The sequence below is a fragment of the Rhamphochromis longiceps genome, linkage group LG3 (assembly GCF_057381845.1).
Source record: "Rhamphochromis longiceps isolate RC_006_pf linkage group LG3, R_longiceps_female_GT1.1, whole genome shotgun sequence".
Lineage (NCBI taxonomy): Eukaryota > Metazoa > Chordata > Actinopteri > Cichliformes > Cichlidae > Rhamphochromis > Rhamphochromis longiceps.
Window position 1 is genome coordinate 52,312,192 of NC_140559.1, and position 25,819 is coordinate 52,338,010.

Here is a 25,819-nt window from a genome sequence, read left to right on the forward strand (position 1 = left end):
TTCCTGCCCGCCATTCTTTACACGAACAATTTTAATTTCAGGCCTTGTTACGTGATGTTCAATGTCCCATTCTCTGCCGGTGTCCATGAGGCTCAGAGCTTTTACAGGAGTATGCTGATACAGAACAGAAAGAAGGCTATTCCTCCTCAGATGTAAAAGGCACTGAGCAAGGTCACACTGGGTAGCTGACGTGTGGCGCACACCATCCTCATCAGCTCTTAACAACATAAGAAAAAGCCTTTGCACACTGATAACCTTGTTTCTGTTTTACATCAAAGTTAGTTATAAAAAAGTATCGCCATTGAAAGTAGGTTAAACACTCAGTATAACAAGCTAAAGCTTCAAGCTTCAGTGTTGCTTTCATTTACTCCAAGCTTTTGTTCATAATAATTTATTTTTATGTGCATGTTTTGGGCACCGTTTTCAAACAATTACTTAAATTAAATAAATAAATAAGAGTTATTATCAATGTGTGGCATTCCTGCATAAGAAACGGCATTTCCACACAGCTCTGGCTTCACTGGACCACTTGAAAGATGGAATAACAAAAACAGTCCAGCATTAACAGCAGATTCAGCGTTTCAATCCTAAGACTTTACACACTTGGCTGCACCACTGTGCCAGGGGTCCAACTAGGGCTGGGCCATATCATACCGTTCACGGTAATACCGATATAATGTTGGATAAGAAAACAAAATATCGCAATAGAATATGGGTAAAGCACGTAGGCACGGTGCCTTTGTGTTCATACGCACGTGGCGGAAAAAGTATGGCGGCGACGGAGAATGAAAAGGGCGAAAGCGGATCGTTGAATAAAACGAATGAACCAGAATTAGTTTGTAAAAATGCTGCAACTTCAGTGGTGTGGAACTGGTTTAGCTTTTGTCCGTCAGATACACAACAAAGCTCTATTTTTGGTAGCACATGCTAGCGGGCCGTCGTTATTAAAGTGTTGTTTGGAAAATATGGCACACTTAAAATCAATCCTTTGATTTTTCTGAAAATCGACAGTGCCCCTTATAGTGCCTTATGTATGAATTCTGGTTGTGTTTACTGACCTCGAAATGATTTTATGTCGTACACGGCGCTCGAAAATCTATCAAATGTTTTAGTACGACTTTGCTAAGCTACGAAGCCGCACCGCTTGATGGATTGTCAGAGCATTAAGGCTACCATAGGCAGGAGCCTCGCGGAGTGATACGTACTGTGCTTCAACATAATATTACCGTGTTGTGCGTGTGTATAACCTCTTTAAGTTTTGTGGATATTATACATGGTTATGCTGAGGATATGTCGGCCGATTTCCACTGAAAATGCCTTTTGGTTAAACTGTCAGCGACTTTAATGCACATAAAAAAACAGCTGCTTGTTTAAGTGAAAACACATTGTTTTTGTTTATTTTGCACTAATAAAGTTGTGGAGTTGTAAAGTGTTTTTTCTAGTGTCAATTATATCGTCAGTTATATCTTTATCACAAATTTTCAAATGTATATCGTGATAAATAGTTGTGGTCATATCGCCCTGCTCTAGGTCCAACCTGTACATTCAGATCACCTTTTTTGCAACACACACAGGTATCAGCACTTCAGTCTTATACTCAGTATAACAACCCAAAATGGACAAACCTCAAAGTATGTGTGATATACATGCTCAGATACACTATTCCTAAGCATTGCACATTTCCCTCCATTAAACCCTTTTACACACACACACGAAAAAAGTGATTTTTTTCAAGTATGATTCAAAATATGAAATACTGAAGACCTCAGCATGAGCAAATCCACCGATTGGCCACATGCATGTCTGAAACCCTCTCCGAAACATTCTGCATTTCAGCCATCGCATGAATTCAACCTTGGAAAGAGAGACTACTCAAGGATAAGATGACAAAAATAAATTTATCTCCAGCCCATCTCTGTATATCCAAACAACTTCTGCAATCTTTCCATTACCCAGCTGCTCCAACAGCTTCATCTACATCTTCCACAGCTGATGCAACTTTTCTAACTGTTACACAAAAGCAAGGCTGCACTTTGTCTTCCAACCAGGTTAATTACAAACTACAATTGATTTTTCATTTTTGTTTTTGTTTTTTGCTTGAACCAATTTAAATTTCATAAAATGTAAACTTGTAGACTTTGTTATCCTAAAATAACTCACCTATTTTCAACCTTTTGTTGCATTTAGCCATGTTCATTGTACGGTGGAAAAAGACCACAGAGAGGATTTATGGATGTAATGAAACTTTGCAACCTTTTTTGCTTTGAAATCATTAATGACATTTTCTGTTTATGTTAACTTAAATAAACTGGAAAGCATCTTTTCTCTTACCCACAGCTTAAGATCAGATATTTTGATACTGAATTATTCACGAAGCTGACTTTGTCTACTTACCAAAACCCTAAAGATTTCAAATCAAGATTTTCACTTCAGTGAATATTTGCATCTATTGCCCGACCTAATCTTACAACAAAAACATCAGAGACTTGGCTCTCTGATACACTGTTATACATTGTTGCCAGATTAAAGATTAAAAACACCATTTACCTCTCAGTGGAGAAAAAGGCACATGTTTTGAGCTGCATGTATATGTTGGATTAGACTCATCGTGTTAATTTTTAATTGAGGAGAGAAAATTGTACATTTAAATGTGCTGTGAAATGTGTGAATGATGACAGCAACAGGAAATCCAAATTACAAAAAAAAATAAAAATCTTGTGCTTGTCTAATTCAACTATTAATTGGTTTTATAACATGTTAGCCATTTTTAGTGTTTATAAAATGCTAAATGTTATTATGCTGGCACATAAATAAAAAAAATATAGAGGTTTCCATTTATCAATGTAACATTGTACAAAGTTTAACAGGAATGTTTTGATGGTCGTCTCAGCAGTTACTGATCACAGTCACATGGATTGAGGGGGTTTAAATTGTTTTCTTATTAATGAATAAAATGCAAGTTGTCATAATTGGATTAAAAATACATTTCATCTGTTTCACCGCGGTTTAATAAAAACGTGTGAGGCGCACATGCAAACACACAGCGCTATAAGAGCCCGTATAGCGCTTTACTAGTCCCTAAGGACCCCAAAGCGCTTTACACATCCTGTCATCCACACACACACACACACACACACGTGATGGCAAGCTACATTGTAGCCACAGCCACCCTGGGGCGCACTGACAGAGACGAGGCTGCCGGAGACTGGCGCCACCGGGCCCTCTGGCCACCACCAGTAGGCAACAGGTGAAGTGTCTTGCCCAAGGACACAACGACCGAGACCGTCCAAGCCGGGGCTCGAACCAGCAACCTTCCGATTACGAGACAAACTGCCAACTTTTGAGCCACGATCGCCCCACATCGTTTACATCTTTCTCTTTGTGCTGCAAGTGGGAAATAAACTCCCAGGCTTGTGTTTCTCCCTCACCAGCAGCAGTAATGCACTTGTGTTTCTGTGTATGGGCTGCAGTGTTATGAAAGGTGGATAGCACTACCTTAACAAGTGCAAGTTGTTGTGACAAAACTGCTATAAGCCAACAACAACTGGCACCTTCTGACACAGGCAGAGTGTGTTTTCAGTCGGAAAGCCAAGAAATAAAGAGCAACATAAACCATGTAATCAGCCAGAAAGGTCACACAGGCTAAGTGTCCAAGACTAAGCGCACCACTTCTTAGCTGTGGCACTCTGCAGCAACTGAGTACACACTCGCTCTCTTTCAGCTTTAAATGCATCACACCATTAATCTAAACTACCCTGAGTAGTTTTAGACGGGCTCTTACCATGCCAGCCACCAATACACAGAGTAGAATTCAATTTATATCCGAGCTGTGAAAGAATCAATCCCCATGCCAAAATGTTCATTAGTTCCCGAGTTTCCTCATCAGCTCAACTAGCCAAACAACAGCTAGAAAAGCAAATTAAACCAGGAAAAACATGCACAAAGTTGGAACCCTTTGGAGCGCACTTGGCCGAATGTCCTACCTTAACCCCTCTCACTCTGAACTCAGCCAGAGCTCGGCTCATCTTGGAAGCTGCTGTGTTCAGGTCCTTTCCGCTGGCGATGACTTTCACTAGTAATGAGTCATAGTGTGGAGAAATGACGGCACCCTGGAAGGCTGAGGCGCTGTCCAGACGGATGCCCATGCCCTCGCCGCTTCGGAAGACCTGGCAGGAAGAACACGGCACAGGTTAATATTTTTGAAGGAAAATGTCTGTCATTGCACAAGAGAGACATTTAATATAGAAAAAAGGTCATTATTGATAGTCTGTTATCAATATATAATACATTTTCTGTACACTCAGGACAAATTCTCAATTTCTGCAATTTCTGATTTGTTCATTAACAATAAACAAATGTGCAAAACAATATATGCACAGTATTTTTGTGGATTTCATTACATTGGATTTTTCTGCAGTTGGCAAGATAATACACTTGGATAATTTGCCAATACAAGATTTAGTGTTCTCATTAGGGATATTATTGTATTACCCTGCAAGGTCTAGTAATGCTACTGAATGCATTTCCCCCCCCCAGCTATTCCTCTTCGATATATTTTACAGGAAGCACTAACATTTGTGTTATTTCTGCTATTGAAACTGCTATTAACTGGTTGTATTTTCACTACTTTGGAAACAGACAATACTGGTATATGTCCCTGCAATCACTGTTTGAGCTGGGATCAATGACCAGTGCAGGCACATCTATTCAGACCCTGAAAAAAAGCATATTAAGGAGCCAGGCAGAAAAAGTATCCTGGTGTCTCAGTGCACTGAAATGTAACAGTGTGTTAGATTCAAATGAAGCCTTTCAAGCTTAGTCACATGTCTCTCATCACTCCCTCATTTAAAATATAAAAGTTAACTTTAAAAGACCAAAAGCTAAAACATTCTGCTCCTTCTGACAGGGCTGTCATTTAAACAACAGACATTGAAGCATCACATCTACCAGGTGCCTAAAACCTCAGCATAACGTAACATACACTGAAAATAATGGAGGCCAGATATACAAGAAGAGGAAAATAACGAGATGAGAGTGAAGAAAACGAGCATGAGATGAGTGAGAAAGGCTGAAGTGTTCCAAACCACTTGGCAAGAGAGCAGAGAGGAAGGCGAAGTGAAGAGGAGAATGAGGAGTGTCCAACACTACAGCATATGGAGCCCCTCGAGGGCTGGAGGAGAAAGAGGAGTCGAAATTATAATTATAACAATGTTTTGCCACACTGGTGATCTGCTGCTAATATTAACAGATGAAGTGCAGAGCTGTCAACATTCATAATAACATTTTTTCATTAATCATTTGCACCACAACTCGACATTTCATCTAGTATGACCCCTCTCCTGTGAAACAACTCGCTGCCACATTAAAAAAAACAAAACTAAATAAATTTGTGATAGTAATGTTTAAAAAAAAAAAAAAAAAAAAATCAAGCCAAGCCTCATCTCTGTTTTTCATGGGAAGTGGAAAATCAGAGCAGCAATTTAATGTGCAAACACATAAATACAGAACATAATGAAAAGCTTGAAAGTCAGTATTTAGTATGACCATCTTTATTCAACATGGCCTGAGCTCTTAGGCAGCTTTTAGTCAAAGTTCTCCAGGCTTCTTAAAGGACATTCAGAACTCTTCGTAGGCTGTGGCTCCCTTTTCTTCTGTTCTCTGTCCAGAGACTAATGTTGAGGTCCGGGCTCTGCGGTGGTCGACCCATGACTGATGGCATTTAAATAATAATGTAATATTTATACTTTATTGATCCCTGTGGGGAAAATCCTCTCTGCATTTAACCTTTCTAGACTATATTGCATGGTGGAACATCTGACCCCCACTATGTCTTAAAGATGGCTGTAGACCCTCACTGATGTGCCTCCCTCCTGACCTACTCCATATATGCCGATGATGATTTCAACCAAATCTTTCAAATTTGGATTCCTCGCTCCATAAGACCTGTTGCCACTAATTTTTAGTCTTCTCCACAGCCACACTTCCACCGAGACAATTTCTGAGGCTTCACTGAACAGCAGAAGGATAAACTAACGGGCCTGATGCAGCTCTCAGATCCTGTGTCAGGTCTGTGGCGTGTCCATTTCTCAAGGATGTGACTTTTAGATACTCTTCATCTGCTGTAGATAGTTTGTTTTAGGCCTGGCACGTCTTACTTTGTCTTCTATTTGTCTGGTTTGTCTGTTCAAATGTGCCATTTTTTAGGCAAATGGTTCTTTGGGAATCACCCTGTTGGTGCAAAAATACTATTTTATGCATTAAAAAACTATTGGCTATAGCAATTTTTACAGATTTGACTAAAGAAATGGGAACAAATCATGTGTATCCAAGGACAGAATTTCACATTGGCTCTTTATTAAATTGTAGTATGCATAAACACAAGACCTGTTCATCCCATGAACAAGGTTCCAGTGTTACGTGGATAAACAGAAAACTAAAAATTCAAAGAAAAACTTTGAAAGGCCTTCGGAAAATTTGAGCACTGTTCACTTACAAAAAAATAAAAAAATCTAACGCTTCTTGGAAGCAAAATATAAAGTAACGAGGGGTGTCTCAACACATCTGTACGCCATTTCTTTACCAGTGACTTGTGGTAGAACAAAGTTAACCATTTAATCGCTGCAGAATTTGCTAAGAGGAGTGCTAACAAAGCGTTATGAGAGTTGGCACAAGAGGTGATGCAGCTAGAATAATTAGGACTGCACATTTTGGTGCAAGTATTTTTGCACTTGATGGATTTAACAGTTTAAAAAAAAAAGAAAAGACAAAAAAAGGACAAGTTGGCGATGATGGAAATTGTGGTTGTAGGCAGGTTCACTATAAACTGGACGGCGTCTTAGAAAGACAGACAAGAACCCACAGTATCTGTGTCAAAACTGAAAAAAAGCCAAATCAGCCCAAATGAGCACATGTAGAAGCAACATTTAAGCAAAGTTAAGTGCCGCAGCAGGGAAGTAAAAGATGTGAAACTGCAATTTAGACATCAATACATCTGATCATCAAGCTGAATACTAAATAAATACCATGAGTATTGATGCATTTTTCAATTTGAATTTAATATTTCAAAGAATGACTTATTCATTGGATGTCCTCCACCAAGGAGGAGTTTTGATTTGTTTCAACTCAACTGGAGACCAAGTGGAGAACGACTGCCTGCAGAGAGCAATATCCTATTTCAAGGATCTCCCCTTTGATATGGGGCTGGTCATCAGCACTTCAAGTGTTGCTCAAGTAGATCTCAAATGTTTAGACTTTTATTTTACAATTTACAAGCTACTCTGCACATATTAGACCAAGTTTCAACCATGCTTGTGTAAAAAGTTGATCAAATCTTCTCAATAGTGCCTGATAAATTAAGACGTGGAATATCTACTTGAAATTGTCCAATCTCTACAGTGTTGTTTGCATTGTTTACCCCCCCCCCAAATAAAAAATAAAAAAAGTGAGTGGTAAATGAAATATTTTACTGAAGCACAAAAAGCAGGAACAGTGATGTTTTCTGCTAATTGAAATGACAAAGAAAGTCAGAAATAAAGCGAACCCAAATATATCTTAGGTTTCTTTTTCTGCTGCTCACAAAGAGAAAAAAGAAAACCATCCCACAGTTCTGTTGATGGGCTGTACTCTGCCAACTGTGGCTTATCGGTATTGCCAATGGGGCTCTAGGGCAGTTTGTTTCCACAGTCATCTTGAGGCCGTTGCCAGCTCTCATCTGTGCAAATACCCCTGGGAAAATCTACAATCTGTTTACTTTTCCACTACTCATTAAATCTTTCCTTATTGTGGACTGGCTATATTTTAAAATTGTTCTGTCATCCTATAAAGCTGCAGGCCAAGCATACACACACACACACACACACACACACAAGACAAATGCAGTTGTTTGCACTGAGTGCTATGTTCAAGTGACTGGCTGTCTGATAACTGTCCAGGTTTTTCTTGCACGCTGTTATTTAATATCAAAAAGCTAGATCTCCCAGAGGCAAGTAAAGCGCTTAGCATTGCTTATGCTCAAACTGATGCTGCTTTTTGATTTATTCAGGCTATAGTCTTCACAGAGGTTCACTGGGCATCTGGGCCTGTTTCAGCAACACCCCACTGCATAATGAGAACGGTACTTGGCGAACTCTTTTATACAGAGGTTGAAAAGATGAAAAGGAGGGAGACGGATCAGTAATTAGCTCAAAGCCAATTCTGTTCCTGACATCCTGGCTTTGTTGTTGGCATGCAAAAACCTCAAAGTTTCTGAAACTATTAGGGCCACCGAACAGCGATACAGTCTCACATTTGGATCAACATGTGCTGATGAACCTGATCTCAGGATGACCACGGACATCTCCAAGGAGGAGGCACAGGAGGGCACCACCACTGAAATCACACTGGATTAAATCTAAAAGCAGGATCTGATGATTTGACAGCTATATGTAGGAGCAGCCCGTAACAGTGCCTGGTGCACTGTGCAAGATACGGAGCACGTGGAGTTTTCTTCAAGGACAATGTTGCTTATTCAGCAAGACAATCCCAAAACACATTCAACACATATTACAATACCATGGCTGCAATGCAAGAGTGCTGCAGACTGCTCACCCACATAAACATTTTGATGAATTAAGGACCAAAACCACTGAACTGTTAAGTAGCCGAAATCTTGTGCACATGGAATAAAAAAAAAAATTAAAAAAAAATGTATTTTCAAACTACAGCTATGACTCAAACACAGAGGTGATGCAGCTCTGATAACTAGGACTGCAAATACTCCATATGCATGTTACAATGTTTTTGCTGCTACAGTATATCAATATGATCAAGAGTAGAAGGAGTAATTTTCTGCAAAGTGAGACTCATGACATGTAGTGACAATACAAGTGATTCATAAGAAATCTGGCACAAGAAAAGATTTATCTGTAGCTACCGAGTACCAACAAAGAGCACCAGTCCAAACAGAAGTTAAAACCCATTTTTAAACATTCCTGGAATAGAAAAAGGGAAGACATGAGTCTAAGAAGACTTCAAAAAAAAACTTAAAAATTAACACACACACTGAAATAGGTTGTGTCATAATATGGCTCAGTAGTATGTATGCACTCAACGTCTGAGCACACTCCTGGTGAGAGTGTGTCCTGGGATCTCTCCTCCCAGACCTGGATCAGAGCATCAGAGAGCTCTAACAGTCTGCAGTGATTTTTAATATCAGGTCCACTGATACAATACGTTGTATAGGCTAATTCTTGGGTTCCCCTTAGAGGTACATGAGAGCCAGTCAGTGACATCAATGTAATCATCCAGGAGCTGCCTATACACGCTGACCATATTTCTGCGCACCACAAGCCAAAGCCTTTGAACCGGCATAAGCTCCAATTTCATCCTGGTACCTAACAGCACGCAGGCTACCGTCCTTGATCCTCCAAGTATATGCTTCCCCAGGCTCTCTCTAACCCTCTGTCAAAACCAGTCATGCTGGATGATAACACGACTTTAGCCACACTCTGCTTCTTCAGACTCCTTCACATCTATCATACATGCTCAGTGTGAATCTGCTCTGATCTCCGAAGAGAACGAGGCACCTGTAGTGAGCCTGCCAGTTTTGGCGTTTTCTGGCAAATTCAGAACTAAGATCCCACAACAGGATGCCGGGCCCTCACGCCACCTCATGGAGTCCAGTTCTCATAGTGTGGTCAGAAACATGCTGGGACCCTCTGTTCCTCCTCACAAAGAGGAGCAGATACTGGCCATCCTGCTGAGTCGTCTCGCTCTCTCTCATAATGTAAGAGCCCATCTCACAGCATCTCTTCCACACTCTTGAGACACATCAAAACTCCTTGCAACACCACATACGGATGTGCCATCCTGGACGAAACGCCACCAGGAGGGAAAAGGAGGGCAACGGTCTGGTCAGCACCTGCAACAAAATTCCCTTTTCGGATACTGTCAATTTAATTTGTACCAAAGTAGGTCAAATCCCCAACAGATTGTCATCAAATCCAGATTGGATATCAAAGTGGAAGTTAGATTAAAAACAGTTTTGCCTCACATGCAAACCTACACACTTTGCCTGTGTTCATTTTCTCCAGTTCAGACACGTAACCTCACAGCATTATACCACATATTTGTCATAACAATCTTGCCATACAGCTGCAGCCTCCTGCAACACTGAAGACTGCCTGCACAGTCTCACTTAACTGGACCCACACAAAGAAACACTGATGTATTTAATAAAAGATTTATGTTTGAATACATAAATCTTTGCTACAGGCTTTAATATATGCTGGACAGCAATAAGAAATGCGGCTATAAAAACACATTCATGCAGAGAAATCTGATACCAATATTGTTTTGAAATAGATTTTTTTTAACTGTAAACAACTCTACGCTGCCTGTGTCAGGAGACTAATCAAATGGGCAGGAAGACAGATGCTTACCGTTACACTTTACTGAACAAATATATATACATGGGATATGTAGTTGGACTGGAAGCCAAACGACTCAGTGGATATTGGAACCAGTCAGACAAGTAGTTTAAATGGGAAAATACAAATGGGAGAGGGGAAAAAAAAAAAAAAAAGGAAATATAAATTCCAGGACACTATCAGAAACAAAACATTTCCACTCTGCGCCCCCCCCACCCCCTTCCCAAATTAAACCAGTGTAGTGGCATTTCTATATTTACTTTTGTCTGCTATCTGTTAACGAGGGCTTGTGAACTCTCGCGCTGTGCCTTTGTCAATATATGAAGACGCAGTATGTGATCACTGCATTGACGGTGGCTTCAAGCATTTAAATATCAGCAGAATTTTGCCAAAGCAAAATGCCACAGAGACCATCCACTCGCTCAGCATGGGCTCGAACAAAAACAGCATCTCTAAAGATTTTGCAGCCAGAAAAAGAAAAAGTATGAGAGACTATACAGGCAGATTTGAATGGAAGGCCAAGTACCACATAAATAATTAAACCGTTTTCTTTCATGCACACAAGACATACAAATAATTTAAGTGCTTAAATGGTTTCACTCACTCACTCACACACACACACACACACACACACACACACACACACACACACACACACACACACACACACACACACACACACACACACACACACACACACACACACACACGGTTCTCTGTTGTCTTGTACACTTGTGTGGGCTGTCATCTTGTTCCTTATGCAATAATCCAGCTTTATCCTCCTGTTTTCCTTGGGATTCCTGTTAATCAGTAAATGCACATGTGCACACAAGCTAAAATGAAGGCTTTCTGCTTAATACTATCTTCCTTATAATATTTCCACAATCAAACAATGCCACTTTTCACCATCTTCCCTCCTTTTACCCTCACAATTTGTTCAGTCGTTACTGCAAACTCTGAAAGAAAGTATCCTTTAATGTGATCTCTACCTTCTTTTCCAAATGCTCAAAGTGCCTCTCTCAGATTATCCTCCACTCACTCTGAAGCATAGATCAATGGTATATTTCTCTTCAATTGCAACAATAGCTTATGTAAAGATTGTAGAGAACTGAGTCATAAAACTACAGTGCGGTTGGCACAAACAAATGAGCTGAAAAGTTTCACTTGACCAAGTCGATATGCCACCTTAAAACAGTAATAAGTGAAGAGCACGAAAAAAATGAGTCCAGAGAGCCCATTTGAACATTGATTTAAGACGTCTACACATATAACAACACATCAGTGGTTTTACTGAAATGGTTTTATCCAACTGTTGGGAGATCACAGAGTTTCAGTGTGAGAGCTTTGCAATTTATCATGTGGACAAGCTTTACACCACCGAACTCAGAGACTGGAGAAATCCCTCTCAAGCAATAACAACAAAAAGACACTTTACTATACAAAAAGAGCAAATTCATCAAACATTTGTGTTGCACAGCTCTCTTTTTTTTCAGCAATAACAATTTTAATTATAAAAAGTGCCAAAGCAGAAACATGATTTAATGTGTTTTCACTTCTTTGGTAAAGGAAACAAAGTCACAGGTTTGATCAATCGTAGCTCCCAAGCTCACATTTGCCTCTGCAGCAGGAGTGCTATGGATGTGGCCACATATATAAACACAACTGGCCGAACCTCTGCCCCTGAAGTAAAGACGGTGGGGCAAATGGCGGCTTCAAAAAAAATCTGCGTTCGCACCTGTGCATTTTTAATTGCTTAATTTTGAGTTTATAACAATGCATCGATTGTTGGAAGACATACTTACACACTAATTAAAAGTGCAACTTCTAACTTTCAAGTAAAAATACAAAATCGGCCGACTGTTCCTTTAAAATTGAAAGTAATATAAACTAATATCGGTTGGTCAGCTTCCCGCTGTTGACAATACTGTGTTTTTAAAGACGTGGTACATTGCAGCAGGGGAGTGTAAAGTGCAGAAACAGACGTGAAATGACTTTGATTATGGGCCTTAGTTTCAAAAAATAATAACAATGAAACCTCTTCAAAACACTCTCCAAACCATTTACCATTAAGTCCGTTTTCCCTTTTATCCACTCTACTCTCAATTCCCACTTTACAGACTCCTCAACCGAGGCTCACTCACAGCCCCTTCACCTCAAACCTTTCATCACCTTCGTCAAACTCAGTCCTGCTGCTACCTGGTTAAACTCTTTTGCATTTTGGCAGCCTAGGCTTACATATAGACTTATAAGTCAGCACGAACGCACCTGAATCTGATCTATGGAGAGGAAACATTGAGACAACACTGCCTGCCAGAAACAGACCAAAAGTGAAGGCAATATCTGAGCTCCAACTGATATCGTACCAATTAGAGTTGGAGAGGAGCAGATGGAGAGGCAGAAACACAGAGAGGTAAGGAGAGCAATGAAGGGAACGAGACACAATAACACATGGAGTTGGGGAGAGATGAAAATGTATGTTCCATGTTAATGTTTGAAGTCAAGCTGCATGGATGAATGAAGACGGAAAGAAGTGAGACAGGGGGAAGTGAAGTAAAAACAAGGTCATTCGCCAACACCTATTTCAATACTTCAAAGAAACAAAACAAAAGACAAACATGTTTTAAGAATTGCATCGTGTGTCCAAGCATTACCAGATGAGGCCGGAGGGTCCTTCACGACCCCTAAAAAGACCCTTTTTAATTAATTCTCTATACAAAGTTTGTGGGGAGGTCAGAAATGAACACCAACTTCAAAGGGGGGAAATAAATCCAGCTTTCAATCACTTGACACAGAAACAAACTTCACAACTTTGTCACCAGTTTTAAAGACTCGATGTCTCTAAAGCATCTTCCTACTTTTCTCTTCTTTTTGCTAAATGCGTAAGTGGGTTGACTCCCAAGGAATTTGGTGACAGTTTATGTGCAGCCCTGGAAAAATCTGGCCATCTCCTGAATTTAATTACTGATGTCCTTCATAACTGGGTGTCTCGCTGTCACAGCTTCTGCATCATGTAACTGCAACGTGCCAAATTAAAATGTGCACTTGGTATGCTGTCACAAGCCCCCCGAGCCAGTATGTTTACCACAGTTTTCAATTAAAATATTGACCTTTTATTTCACTTAAGCCTAAATTAAAGAAATTCCAAGGGAAATGTTAACTTTTGAAAGTGGGCAGATGCCATAAGCTCAATCTCCACTGACACCATAATGACAGAAGAACCTTGAATCAAAGTGTGAAAAAAGGAAATCACACAGCATATATGCTGTTCCAGTTGAGCATAACAAGGTGACATCTTTGTATGTGGCACAGAAAGCAGATAAATCAGGGCCAGTCATGGAAATGAGTAATAGACTGTTGCCTCAGAAGGACGTCATCTCTCTCCTGCGCATTTCTTATGGTAACACATTCACTGAGAACATGCACAAGCTCTGAAAGCAATGCATTACTACCTCGATTATTTATGAACGTATGTGAAAAGAAAACCTTGGCGTTTGCCTTCAATACTGGAATACATCTAAGACGTGGAACACGTAAGGCAGCACACACAGCCAGATCCTTATTTGCTCTATCCAGACTTTTGTTCTCAAATAAATGAAAATACTAAAGCAACTATGCACCCAAGTGTAGTCTAAAAAATCCTGCCGTCTATATATTATTTACAGAGACTCAAAAAGATTCAGTCACCAATCACATACAATCAAGACATGTGATACATGTTGTTAAGACTTTGGCAGAATTTAAGCCCAACCACATGCAAAGTATGCTCACAGTCTCTTTCTGTTCCTCAGACTGTGTTGAATCATTGCCAGAAAAGTATTTTCTGCAGACCAAAACAGACTGTTCATGCTCAGGTCCAACTGAAATCAATGTATCACACACACACACACAACCTACCTGACAAACTAATAACCCAAACATAATGCCATTATGTTAATGTTATCTCAGAGGTATCAGACGGGTAACAAATTTGGCAAAAAAATTGCTACAAATTAAATTGATGGTGTTCTATGTGTATGTAGTACATCCATGTGATGCTACTGGCCTTTAGCTACAGGTGCTTTACACTGGTCTGCTTTAATACCGAACTCCACTGACTGGAGAACTTAAATGCCTATGTTGATAATAAGCGGGACCTCTCACACTTCACTATAACACAAAGGGACAAACACTAGAGGTTTATTTATTTTAAACAGAGACCTTTTCACAGAATTAATGGCTGCACTGGTTACATAAATCCGACTCGGCTGAATCATGGCTACTCTAACGACAGCAAAGCAATTTCTCCTTGCTTCAATTAAAAGTTACTCTGCATTTTCTACAGTCTTTCACAAGTTATTAGCAAAGTCTGAAACCAGGGAGACATGAACATTCTCATTTCATTAACAGAAAGTTAACTGGAGACTTTCAGTGATGCATGAAAGGAGCCTTTTGTAAAATCATTTTCTTTCACTGAAATTATTTTTGAATTTTGGAAAAGAAAAAACCTGCACTGGTCATCTCTTACATGCACGAGGATCCTTCTACTGCAAATAATCCAGTCACACTGTTAATGGAAAATCTTTTAGTGCATATTTTTCATTATCTGTGGCTGTAATCCACAGCTGCTGTACAAGTGCATGAATTTAAAGTACATCTACTCCGATACTTTATTTCACTTTTACTCCTATATTTTCAATTTCACCTTCATTTCCTGTCCTGTACAGTACAGGTTCTATTTTATACCATCTCACAAAACCATTACCTACCTCACTTTCCTCCCTGTATGTCTCCCTGGGGTATCACTGGCTTTATTTATCCTCTTTTACTTCATTTAAAATCTTTTCTTCCTTTCTTCCCTGCTCTGACTTTCAGTGTTTATTTTTCCTCCTGCCTTCCGTTTCCCTCTATTTACCACTTCACAGCAGCATCGATACATTTTTAGGCCAAGTCCAAAGATGTGTTTGTGTCCTTCATAATAAAGACATATTTATAGCCAAGTACTAACTAATTTGACAGTAAATGTTTGTGCACACTGCAGAGCACACATGCCCTGCTTTCAGATTCTTGTTGCCATTTATCAAAAGCCCATTTTTTGATACTCATACTGAACTGCTTTCTCCTTTCAATCCTCTCAGAGTGTGTGTTCCAGACGGAGGTGTAATGACCCTAATAAGCAATAGAAGACTGCTTCTTCACAGTTTTTCTTCCTTTTCATTTTCTCCCTTTTTAGCTCTGAATCTTCTGTCAATTATCACCCATTCTGCCTTGCTTCTACTCCTCAGAACACATTAATTTCCCCCTCTCTTCATATTCTCATCATCCTCCCTCTCATTTTCACCCCTTTCCTCCTTTTATTTCCTTTCTACTCCTGTGTAATTCCCATCTTCGCTCCACCCCACACACCCGTGGCCCAGCACTTCACTTCGACTGCCATCTTCCTTGCTTGAACCCTCTTCCTTCTTAATCTCTTCACAATTTCGTCCCTCCCTCCTTCATATATTCCTCTATTAAAAATTGCCATTAATCACCTAATTACATACAGTAGTAACTGTTCCATGATTCCTCACTACCATCATGAGGAGAAAATATGAAAAATAAAAATCACGCACAGCTCCTTAAAAATGTACCCATAAATGTCCACATTTTGTCCAACACCAAGCAAAAATCCAAACAAAGTGACTCCCAGCATAACCTCAGGAAGAAATACTGGGGCAGAGATGCTTGATGCCACACACACACACACACACACACACACACACACACACACACACACACACACACACACACACACACACACACACACACACACACACACACACACCTCATGTAGTATTTAACATCCGTGTGACCATTAGAGTCAGTGGCAACCAGATGTCTCTGACAGCACTACAAGCTGTTTGGGGGTTTGGACGGAGGTTCAATGGACACAAACACACTTATTTGAATTACTAGCAGTTCACACTTACACAGACTTGCAGCCACAGTAGATATAAGTTGGTTCAGGAGGAGATGCAGACTTCTGCTATGAAGATGCATGTTTACACGCGTATGTACTGCATGGAAATAAATCCTCAGATCTTGCACATACAGTTTCCACCTGTCAATGCCTATGAGATTCTGAAGAGAGCTAGTGATGTCTAAGTTTATACTCAAAAAATAAAAACAAACAGTGTCTGAGGAGAATAAATTCAAACATAGTAATTCAACAGCCTAGACAAGACCTATCAAAGTTTCATCACCTCAGGGAAGCTGTTGGATTTTAGGTCCTAATGTTTAAATATGGAAATCTTGTTGAGTGTCCTCAGAAAACACCTTCAAAGTTCACATCTGTCCTGTGTGATTCCACCTTAATGTTTTCTAGTGTCTCTCTGCTTTTTTACATTTAAGCAAATCTAAAGCTCAATTACAACCTGAGCATTAAGGTTGCCCTTACTTTCAACCTAAATTTTATTGCAGTTTATGCTCATAGAAGCTACATGTTGGCATGTTCTCATTCTTGGCTAAGCTGCACTGTTTGCACCGGTTTAATGGTTTATTACTGAATTGTTAGTCAAAATAACAGCATGACTTTATAGATTTAAATGGGGTCCACTGGGTCACTGTCACATGACCTCACATTTGACTCTACGAGACCTTAATATACAGAGGACTGTGGTTGTCTTAGTGACTGTAAAACAAGCCCACCCCTCCACCGCCGTGTTTCACAGTTTGTATGTAGTGTTTGTGCTGATATGCTGAATTCGATTTTCAGTAAAAAGTTCCAACTTTGTAAAGCTAAACTATGCTACATTTGCACATGTCTTTGTCATGTCTCGTCTATAATATCCTGACCATAACTTGAACCTGGTATTCAATACCGCTGCACAATCCACTTCGTATCGTCTGTCATGTCTTTATCATACAGTTAGTAATGTATAGTTATCATTATAGTATTGTTTAGTTAGTAATTAGTACCTTTTATCCCTTAATTTTACTGAAGTTTAGCACATTATTTATTTGTAATTTCTAGTTTGATATCTCTTGGAAATATATATTTTATATACTTATAATGCACCATGGGGGGCTTGGTGTGAAACAGAATTTGGGTACACTGTATACCATGTATACTGTTGTATTGACAATAAAGCTCTTGAATCTTGAATCTAAGCTGTGCTGCCATGTTCTTTTAAAGAGTAGAGGCTTTCTACTGGCCCTTCCAAAGAAGCCACACTTGTTCAGTCTTTTTCTGATTGTACCATCATGAACTTTGTAGGCTTCATTTAGCTAGTTAGAGTGAGAGGTAGGTCTTTGATTATTTTGAGCACTGCATGGTCTGACCTTGAGGTGATAATTGACTCCTATAAGATCCATGACGACTTGTTCCCACTGAATGTGTCTTTTGCAACATTGAGTAAAAGTCAAATGAAAGACTACCTCATTGTGGCTGTTTTAGTTGGACACACAACTTATCAGGATTTAAAAATCTTGCTCTGCTCAACACAGTTGGGGACCTTTATGTGAAACGCCATCATCCCCAGTCAAGGTATTTGGATTTTCTACCAGTGTGCTTTACTTTTGATTGCTAGTGCAATATTAAAGGATTTTTTTCCCTCCGTGTGCATGTGGCACTTCTTCGCCTGCGGCAGAAGCCTTAGCCACTGCTCAGGCTTGTCGAGACTTCTCTCATCTTCTTCTGGCTCACCCAAAAGTTCAAACCATCTATCAGCTTTCATCTGCGCTGCCCATCTTCCTCACTGTGACGGCGCCGAACACATCTTAAGGCTATGCCTATACCATCCTAATATCCAAGTGCTTCCTCGTCAACTCCAACTTCAACAGATCTTTGATGTACTTGTTGCTTCAATGCTACGTATTTCTTGCGCCTGCAGGATCATGCTGTTTAGGTTCATAAAGTCGGCTACATTTTTTTTTTTTTTTTTTAAATCTATCACATACACCGATATGTTTTTCTGTACTCTTTTACAGTAAAAAAAAAAAAAAAGAAGAAGAAGAAAAGGAATCGTCCATGTTCAGTAGTTGTGTGAAACCGAGGGACACATGAGTAATTCAGCACATTAATCGGCCACCCCTGCGTTTCATATAAACTTCCTCTGTGTATGCAAGTATGTCCAATAAATTAAAGGCTTTCATTGAGATTTTGTTATAGAACTGTCAAAGTTACAGAAAGCAGTATTTTTTATGCAGCAAATAAAGAGTTCATTAACAACCAGAACAACAGTTAAAGGTGCTTTTTTTTTTTAACTCAGATTGCTACGTGGTTCAACGTCAAATTTGACATGAAATGCTACTTTTAATAACACGCAAACATTTCACCAAACAAAGAAAAAACTGCAAAATGCAGTTTCCATTGCTAAATTGCATTTAACTTTTAAAATAGTATCTGTGCACTTATTGCTTTATAAATGTTATTCACAGTGGATTTTATTTATATATTAAACACCGACAGCTGCAGACACGAGCAGTTTGTCAGCCTTTATCTGTTCTGTGTGCTTCAATACAATCAATCTCAATTTGTTCTTTTCTAAAATTATACAGTGCCACCCTGCCATGCAGCGCAGAGATAAATTTTAAAACTTTTTGCAGCAACCCAAGACAGGGGAAAAAAAAAAAAAAAAAAAAAAAGAGGAAAAAAAGAAGAAAATAAACCAAAAAAACCCACATTATGATCCAAATTTTATTCCTGTAGCAACACCCAGAAATCACAAGATGATGTTCCTGGTCACAGATGCAATCAGCACCATCAGCAAACACATACAGATGACAGATTAAAAGGAAGCTGCTGTGTGCCAATAACACATTACGAAACCTTTTGCACATTTATCTTTTTAATCATGTGACAAAAACAGAGGGGGGTGGAAAATATGGCAACTGAGGAACAATGTAGAGAGAGAGAGGAGGGAGGAAAAGGCACTTTGATGGGAGAAAAATCCTGGCGCCAGTCAGTGGCAACCCTCAGCCTCCTAGTAGATACAACCTATGGTATGAATTTCAAAATCCTAGGTCACTTCCTTCAAGTTATCATGTTCACAACACTTTCAGAAGTCAACATCACTGAGATTCAAATCCATCTGTGATTTTTAGTAGATACGATTAGGGTATCAATTTCAAACTCTTAGGTCGCTTCGTTCGTGTCTACGTTGCCTGCCCGACTGCGCCTGCCCAGCAGGGCGACGACAATACCCCAACAGCCTTCTACGGCCGAGGGACAAATATAAGATAAAATTCAATGGAAGAGAAAAATTTGATCACAGACTACTTTGTGTGGTTTCTGTCTCCATTTTCATTCTCATGTCTGCATTAGGAAATGCAACACCATAGCAACAAAGCAACAACACAATCCAAAATTCACTGGCAATCACTTCTCTCTCTTATCCTCACGCTCTCTATACAGTATAACAAAAAGCATCTGATTCTTGCTAAGCAGGTCACTTTAAACTACTTCTTCCCTCCCTACATTGCACCATCCTGATTTTCACTCCATTTCTCCACCAGCTCCAACTTTGTTCCTACAGTCATTCAACTTTCAGCCAATTCTTAAGATGAATTCAGCTATTATTCTGTCACTTTTATATTTTATATATGCAACAATAACAACATATTCATGAAGTGGACCTACTTGTGTGTTCAAAGCATACAAATAAGAGATTAGCACTGGTTGCACTAAATGCTACAGCAAATACAAGACAAGAGCATCACCGTAGACTGCTAGCTAGTCCAAACAAGAGGAAAGAATATTAGCCCTTTCTAAGATAAGGAATCTGGTAAACAAATAGCAGCTGGTTTTATAATATTTAGAATGAGTCAACAAATTAAAACTCATCAATTCATCTGTTACAAAGAAATTATCAGATAGAAAAAGCAATACACAGACTATCCATCCCTTTTATTTCCTGAAATGCTTCCAATGTGATCGACTGTGTTATACACTGGTCTCTGTTTACCAGAAAACTGTAGGTTTGTGTACAGGCTGATATTTGTGTCATTAACTGGTTCATGTACTTGATGATCTGCTGAATGTTCATATGAATCGTCTGCTCCGTGTCTTTTTTCCCCTCACTCTCTCAAAAACACCCCACACGTCTAAAATAAAGGCCTGGTCCTGTCACCTCATGCATTGCAGACCTTCCCTTCTCATCATCCCCTCCCATCCAACACATACAGAACTCAACTGTTTTATTTTGAAGTCAAGCTGAACTAGCAAAGACTTGAAGGTCTCAAAGGCATTAAAAATACATGACAGATAGACAGAAAAAGAGCAAAGTTGAGGGAGGAGAGCTGTAAGGGGAATTGACAAAGAAGGCAAAGCCAGAGTGCGATGTAGCCGAGTCAAACGCAAACAGTGGGAGCTTAGGAAGCAAAAGTGGGAGTGAAGTGGGGTGAGAGCAAGAGGGAGTATCAGGAGTGCTGAGGAAAATGCCAGAGATTAAGGTAAAGCTGCTACGCAAATTTCAATTAAATGATAAAAGAAAAAAAACAAACGTGAAAGTGAAGCTTCATCAACTTAAAGTGCTCGCTGTGCATCACTCTTCAGCCCACGGTTGATCACTGGTGGACATGAGGTAACCTCATGTCTTTACCATGACATCATATTAATCAGCACTTTACTTTCAATGTTAGTGGCTTCAACTGCTGCTCATAGTTGAGTTTAATTCAGGTCACTTCATGGAGCCGACTGTTACTCAACCAGTCGTTGCTTCAAACTGCTAAATTTCATGGACTTTACATCGTCTCTGGTCACTAATCACAGCCCTCCCTGTGTGGATGCCGCTTAAGAACTAAGGTATGACAAGCCAAGGTTAAGGGAAGTGAAGTTATAATGCTAGATATTAAAAAAGGGAGGGAAAGAGGGATTATTAGTTAGCCAGTTTTATGGGAAAACATTTGGGTGGGCTGCCAGGTCCTTCGTTCAATCGGTGTAGCAGCAGCTGGTGAAAAATATAGATCAAGAGCAAAGTTCAGAAGCAGAGAACTTTTTCCAATCCTGACTCACCAAAGAACCTTCAGGGGCTTTGAGCCAAAAGACCATCTCCTAGATTTATTTTTAACACCACTTTTAAACCTGCATTGTACATACTGTGTCACAGAAAGTGAAGAAGAACATCGGTGTTCAGCAGGGAGATGCAGATAGATGCTCAAAAATAAATAAATAAATAAATAAATAAAATAAAATAAAAAATTATTACTTTCAGCCTACAAGCGTTAACCTGAGAGAAACAAAACACTGCAGCTCCCTAACACCAGGCACAAAAGCAAATGACAGTAAAGGAACGCATCAGCAGCACAGAGCTCAACAAAAGAAAGTAGAAATCAGTTAAAGTCAAATTGCACTTAAAAAAAACAAACAAACACCAACATTAAATTAAATCATCAATTTGAGGAAACAAATTATCTTAGTTGCCTAAAACTATTCAGATATATACACAGACATTTGAATCTCTAAGCACATAAAGAGTTTGACAAATATTTGGACAGTCACAACTTTTCTGTACCTTCTCTCTGTATGACACAACATCAGATCTGAAATTAAACAGTCAACATCCAAGTGAAGTGCAGACACCAAGCATTAATTTAAGGGGTTTGAAGAAAAATATAGCAATAACCCAACTGTGGATTTACAACAAACTGCATACCCGTTCCTGTCTTTCAAATAATCTTAAATAAAATGCATAATTTTCCATCAAGTCCCGTCAGACCATGACAACTAAGGTTGGAAAGCACGGACAACAGAATAGATTTCCTCCTTTGTCATGTTTGCAGCTGCCAATCAAAAAGATGGTGGATCTTTTAGCCTTTAGTGTTATATGCAGTAGTGAACTCAAGAATAGGGAGGTTAAGATGAAGTGAGAGACTGAATGTAAAAGTGAAAGTATTCTTCAAAGTCACAATGAACTTGCTGCATTTGACTAAATTAGAGCGGGCAGTATGTCCCTGCACGCTTCACCATTCATCCAACTGCTCCTGTCTTTTGTCGCAACTGGATGCTATGCATCACATTGCCTCCACTACTTTGCTTTCGCACTGCAGGCTTAGTTGTTGCTCCTGGAGTACTTAAAAGTTGAATGGGAGGCCCCTCTTCTATGGGCTTCCAGTTTGGACTCAAAAGTAGAGATACTGTCTGTCTCCTAAGATTTGGCTTAAAACTTAACTTTTTAATAAAGCGTACAGTTAGGGCTGGATCAGGTGACCCCGAATCCTCCCCTAGTTATGCTGCAATAGGCGTAGGCTGCTGGGGGATTCCCACGATGCACTGGGTGTTTCTTCTTCAGTCACCTTTCTCACTCACTATGTGTTAACAGACCTCTCTGCATTGAATCATACTTGTTATTAATCTCTGGCTCTCTTCCAAAGCTTGTCTTTTTATCCTGTCTTCCTTTGCTCATCCCAACCAGTCACGGCAGATGGCCCCGCCCCTCCCTGAGCCTGGTTCTGCTTAAAAGGGAGTTTTTTCTTCCCACTGTCACAAGCAAGTGCTTGCTCATAGGGTTGTAGTTGGGTTTTACTCTGCATGTATTATTGTAGGGTCTACCCTGCCATACAGGTAGACCCTGAGGCGACTGATGTTGTGATTTGGTGCTGTATAAATAAAATTGAATTAAAAAAAGAATGGCATCATTAAGGATCGTTCTGAGAAGATTTAACAGGCAAACGACCTATACCTAAACAACTTTTTAGTCAACTGTCCAACTACCTAATAGGTGAAGCTACATATCAAACAGCCGTTTCTACAAAGCTTCCTTATTCAACATATATTGCAACGGTATTAAAATACAAAAATCATCACAAAAATATTGCAAATACTTGCATAAATATTTGTTTTTATGAAAAGAGGATGGAGATAAGTGAGGAAAACAGAGGAAAATCTAACTGTTCAAATACATTTTAATCTTTCCTACGTCTCAAATTCACATCCACGTTCCATCTTTATCCGGCATTTCCCTTTCCATTGTGTCCATCTCCTCAGGTACAGCTTTATCCCTCCTAATCCACCCTCATCTGAACTCCTTTACTCACTATATCTTTCTCATCCAAAACCTTCTGGTGAGGTCTTGCCATTTCTTTGACTTTTGCCTCAATACACTCCCAACTTGCCCTTTCAGTCTATTCCTCCAACATCTTTTTCAGCTTGAACTCTGCCTGAAACCAAGTTTGTTTCTTACTGCAAATATAGTTTTTAAATACACGCCACAGCTGATAGGTGTATGTGGTGTGTACTATTTAAATATCCTTACCCACGCTTTGTGCTCAACTGTAAAATTGGGATTTTAATATCTGCTAACGCTCCATCGCAGACCTGTTTCCATCTGCCCTCCTTTAAAAGGACACAAACGCAGCAGAATATTCAGTTGAAATTGAAAACTATTAAGCGTCCCATCTTTATATGCATGCATACGTGCAATCCAAATTAATTTTCATTCTGTCTTATTTTGTTTATGACCCCTCTGTCTGCCTCATCTCTCTCTCTCCCTCACATGCCATCTTTTTACAAAGACCAATGAATTAATGAGCTACATTTTTATCATTGAAACTGATGAATTACTCTGACAGATTAACAGGAAACTGGATATGCATAATATAATCAAAGTGTGTTTGTGTGTGTGAAAAGAGTGGCTATTCGTGCTGCAATGTAAAAGCACCAGTATAAAGCAGTCATTCTGCACGAGTCTGTGCGCATGTCTTTACTGTGTGGGCATGTCTTTTTTGTCTAACAAGGACAAAAGCACTTTGATTATTATGCCCAAGCCTTGATCTACCCCTGCAGTAATGCATGATGCATCACACACACCCTTATCTTTGACTTCCTCAGTCTCTGCAGCATTTCTTTCTCTAATCAAAACTGCAAACGGATCCATTCACAAGTATGTGAAAGAACATATTGTTCTGCTGAACAGACTCAGCAGCTCCTCTAGTTCTGACCAACTCAGTCCAATGTATTGTATATTGCATGAGACTTGTCAGCAATATTTATAATCATATATGAAGCAACAAAACAAATCCACATGCAGCTGTGAGGTTTGTAACTGTAATTCTGCCCCTTACGTTGGACCAAAATCTGACTATAAATTTCTGGTTCATAAATCTATCAATTTTAACAAGATCTGACCTGCAGCCTCAAAACATCACAGCTCCTCCACCATGTTTTACAGATGGCCTGTAGATGTACCTCTGCTTCTGACCTGACACTTTTTTGTACATTCAGTTAAAGAAATCTGAGCAAACCGTGTTTTTGCGGCAGGATCTTTGCAATAAAGCGCCTACAGCACAACTTAAAATTGTTTTGAAAGTTGTAATCAAATGATTAGAAAACACTGGCTGATCCCGTGATTGAGGTGCCTTTTTTATTCTTGAATGATTTAAAGGTCAGTGTTAAGTGGTTTAGCACTCAAACCAAAAAACAAAAAAACATTCCTCTGAAAATGTCAGCTGCAGGGACTGGATTAGCTACTTTATACACATTTTCAACATCTAGAGATAAAGGGTACCACACAAAATTTGTCCCTTCATTTGTTTTCGTTAACCAATCAAATTGAAACTACAAAGAGTACTCATCTGTAAAATCATTAGTGGATTACAATCCCATAGATTACATCTGCTGTCCTGTGTGTTATCCAGTACTTATCTTGTCCTCTCCCTCTCCATCTTCTGTAATGCTTGTAGTTGTTGCTGCCATTGGTATTACCAAGTCTCAGACAGTACTTTCAGTTCAAATGCATATTTCTGTATGAGCTGACTGGAAATACAGTTAATTGTGTTGCTCTCTGGAGGCCAGATTCATTAAAAACAATACTTATGTTACATGGAGACCTAAGCCACACAGTCACTCTGACAGCCTGGGAGCCAGCTTTTTGAAAACATGCTACTGCTCTCATCCAATGAATGCTGGCCTCACTGACCGTTGACAGCTCTTACGGAGGCTCTCACTGTGGGGGATCTAAAGTAAGTACAGATCTGGACACACTGGGATTTAAACTCAAAATTATACTCTAGCACTGCTGCCACGCTATGACTCATTTTAGTCTGTGACAGCTTGTGGCACGGGTCACACGAGCATGCTGAACTTTTGTGCTAGACCGACTTAGGATGGCAACAAAGTCTAAGAGTCCAGATGGTCCAAATGGCCTCTCAATATAGTACAATTACCCCATTCAGGTTAATTAGCTGATTAGTGTTTAAGCTGTAGACATATTTTAGGGGATTCTGTCGGCATTTTTAATACCTACATCAAAATGTCACTTTCAAGTTTTATGAAAACATTTCATTTCCTCATAAGAGTAAAAATTTACAAAAAAGGTAAAACTGGTAAACATTGGTGTGTTACAGTGTTAAATCATAATACTTCCAAGTTACACCTGTGCACGAAACAAGGACATTATAAGAGCATGACTATGTTTAGGCTGAAGTCCTTAAAGAGAACAATGTGAACATGACTCTGGAAC

At 39.5% G+C, this 25,819-nt stretch overlaps 1 protein-coding gene across 1 annotated transcript in view; it reads right to left on the reverse strand.

The window, feature by feature from the left end:
• Positions 1 to 25,819, reverse strand: part of pcxb (pyruvate carboxylase b) — a 337,084-nt gene that overhangs the window by 156,899 nt on the left and 154,366 nt on the right. Inside the window, exon 12 of the mRNA XM_085400306.1 lies at positions 3,984 to 4,166. Coding sequence (XP_085256432.1) covers positions 3,984 to 4,166 — 183 coding nt within the window. The remainder of the gene's footprint in view (positions 1 to 3,983; positions 4,167 to 25,819) is intronic.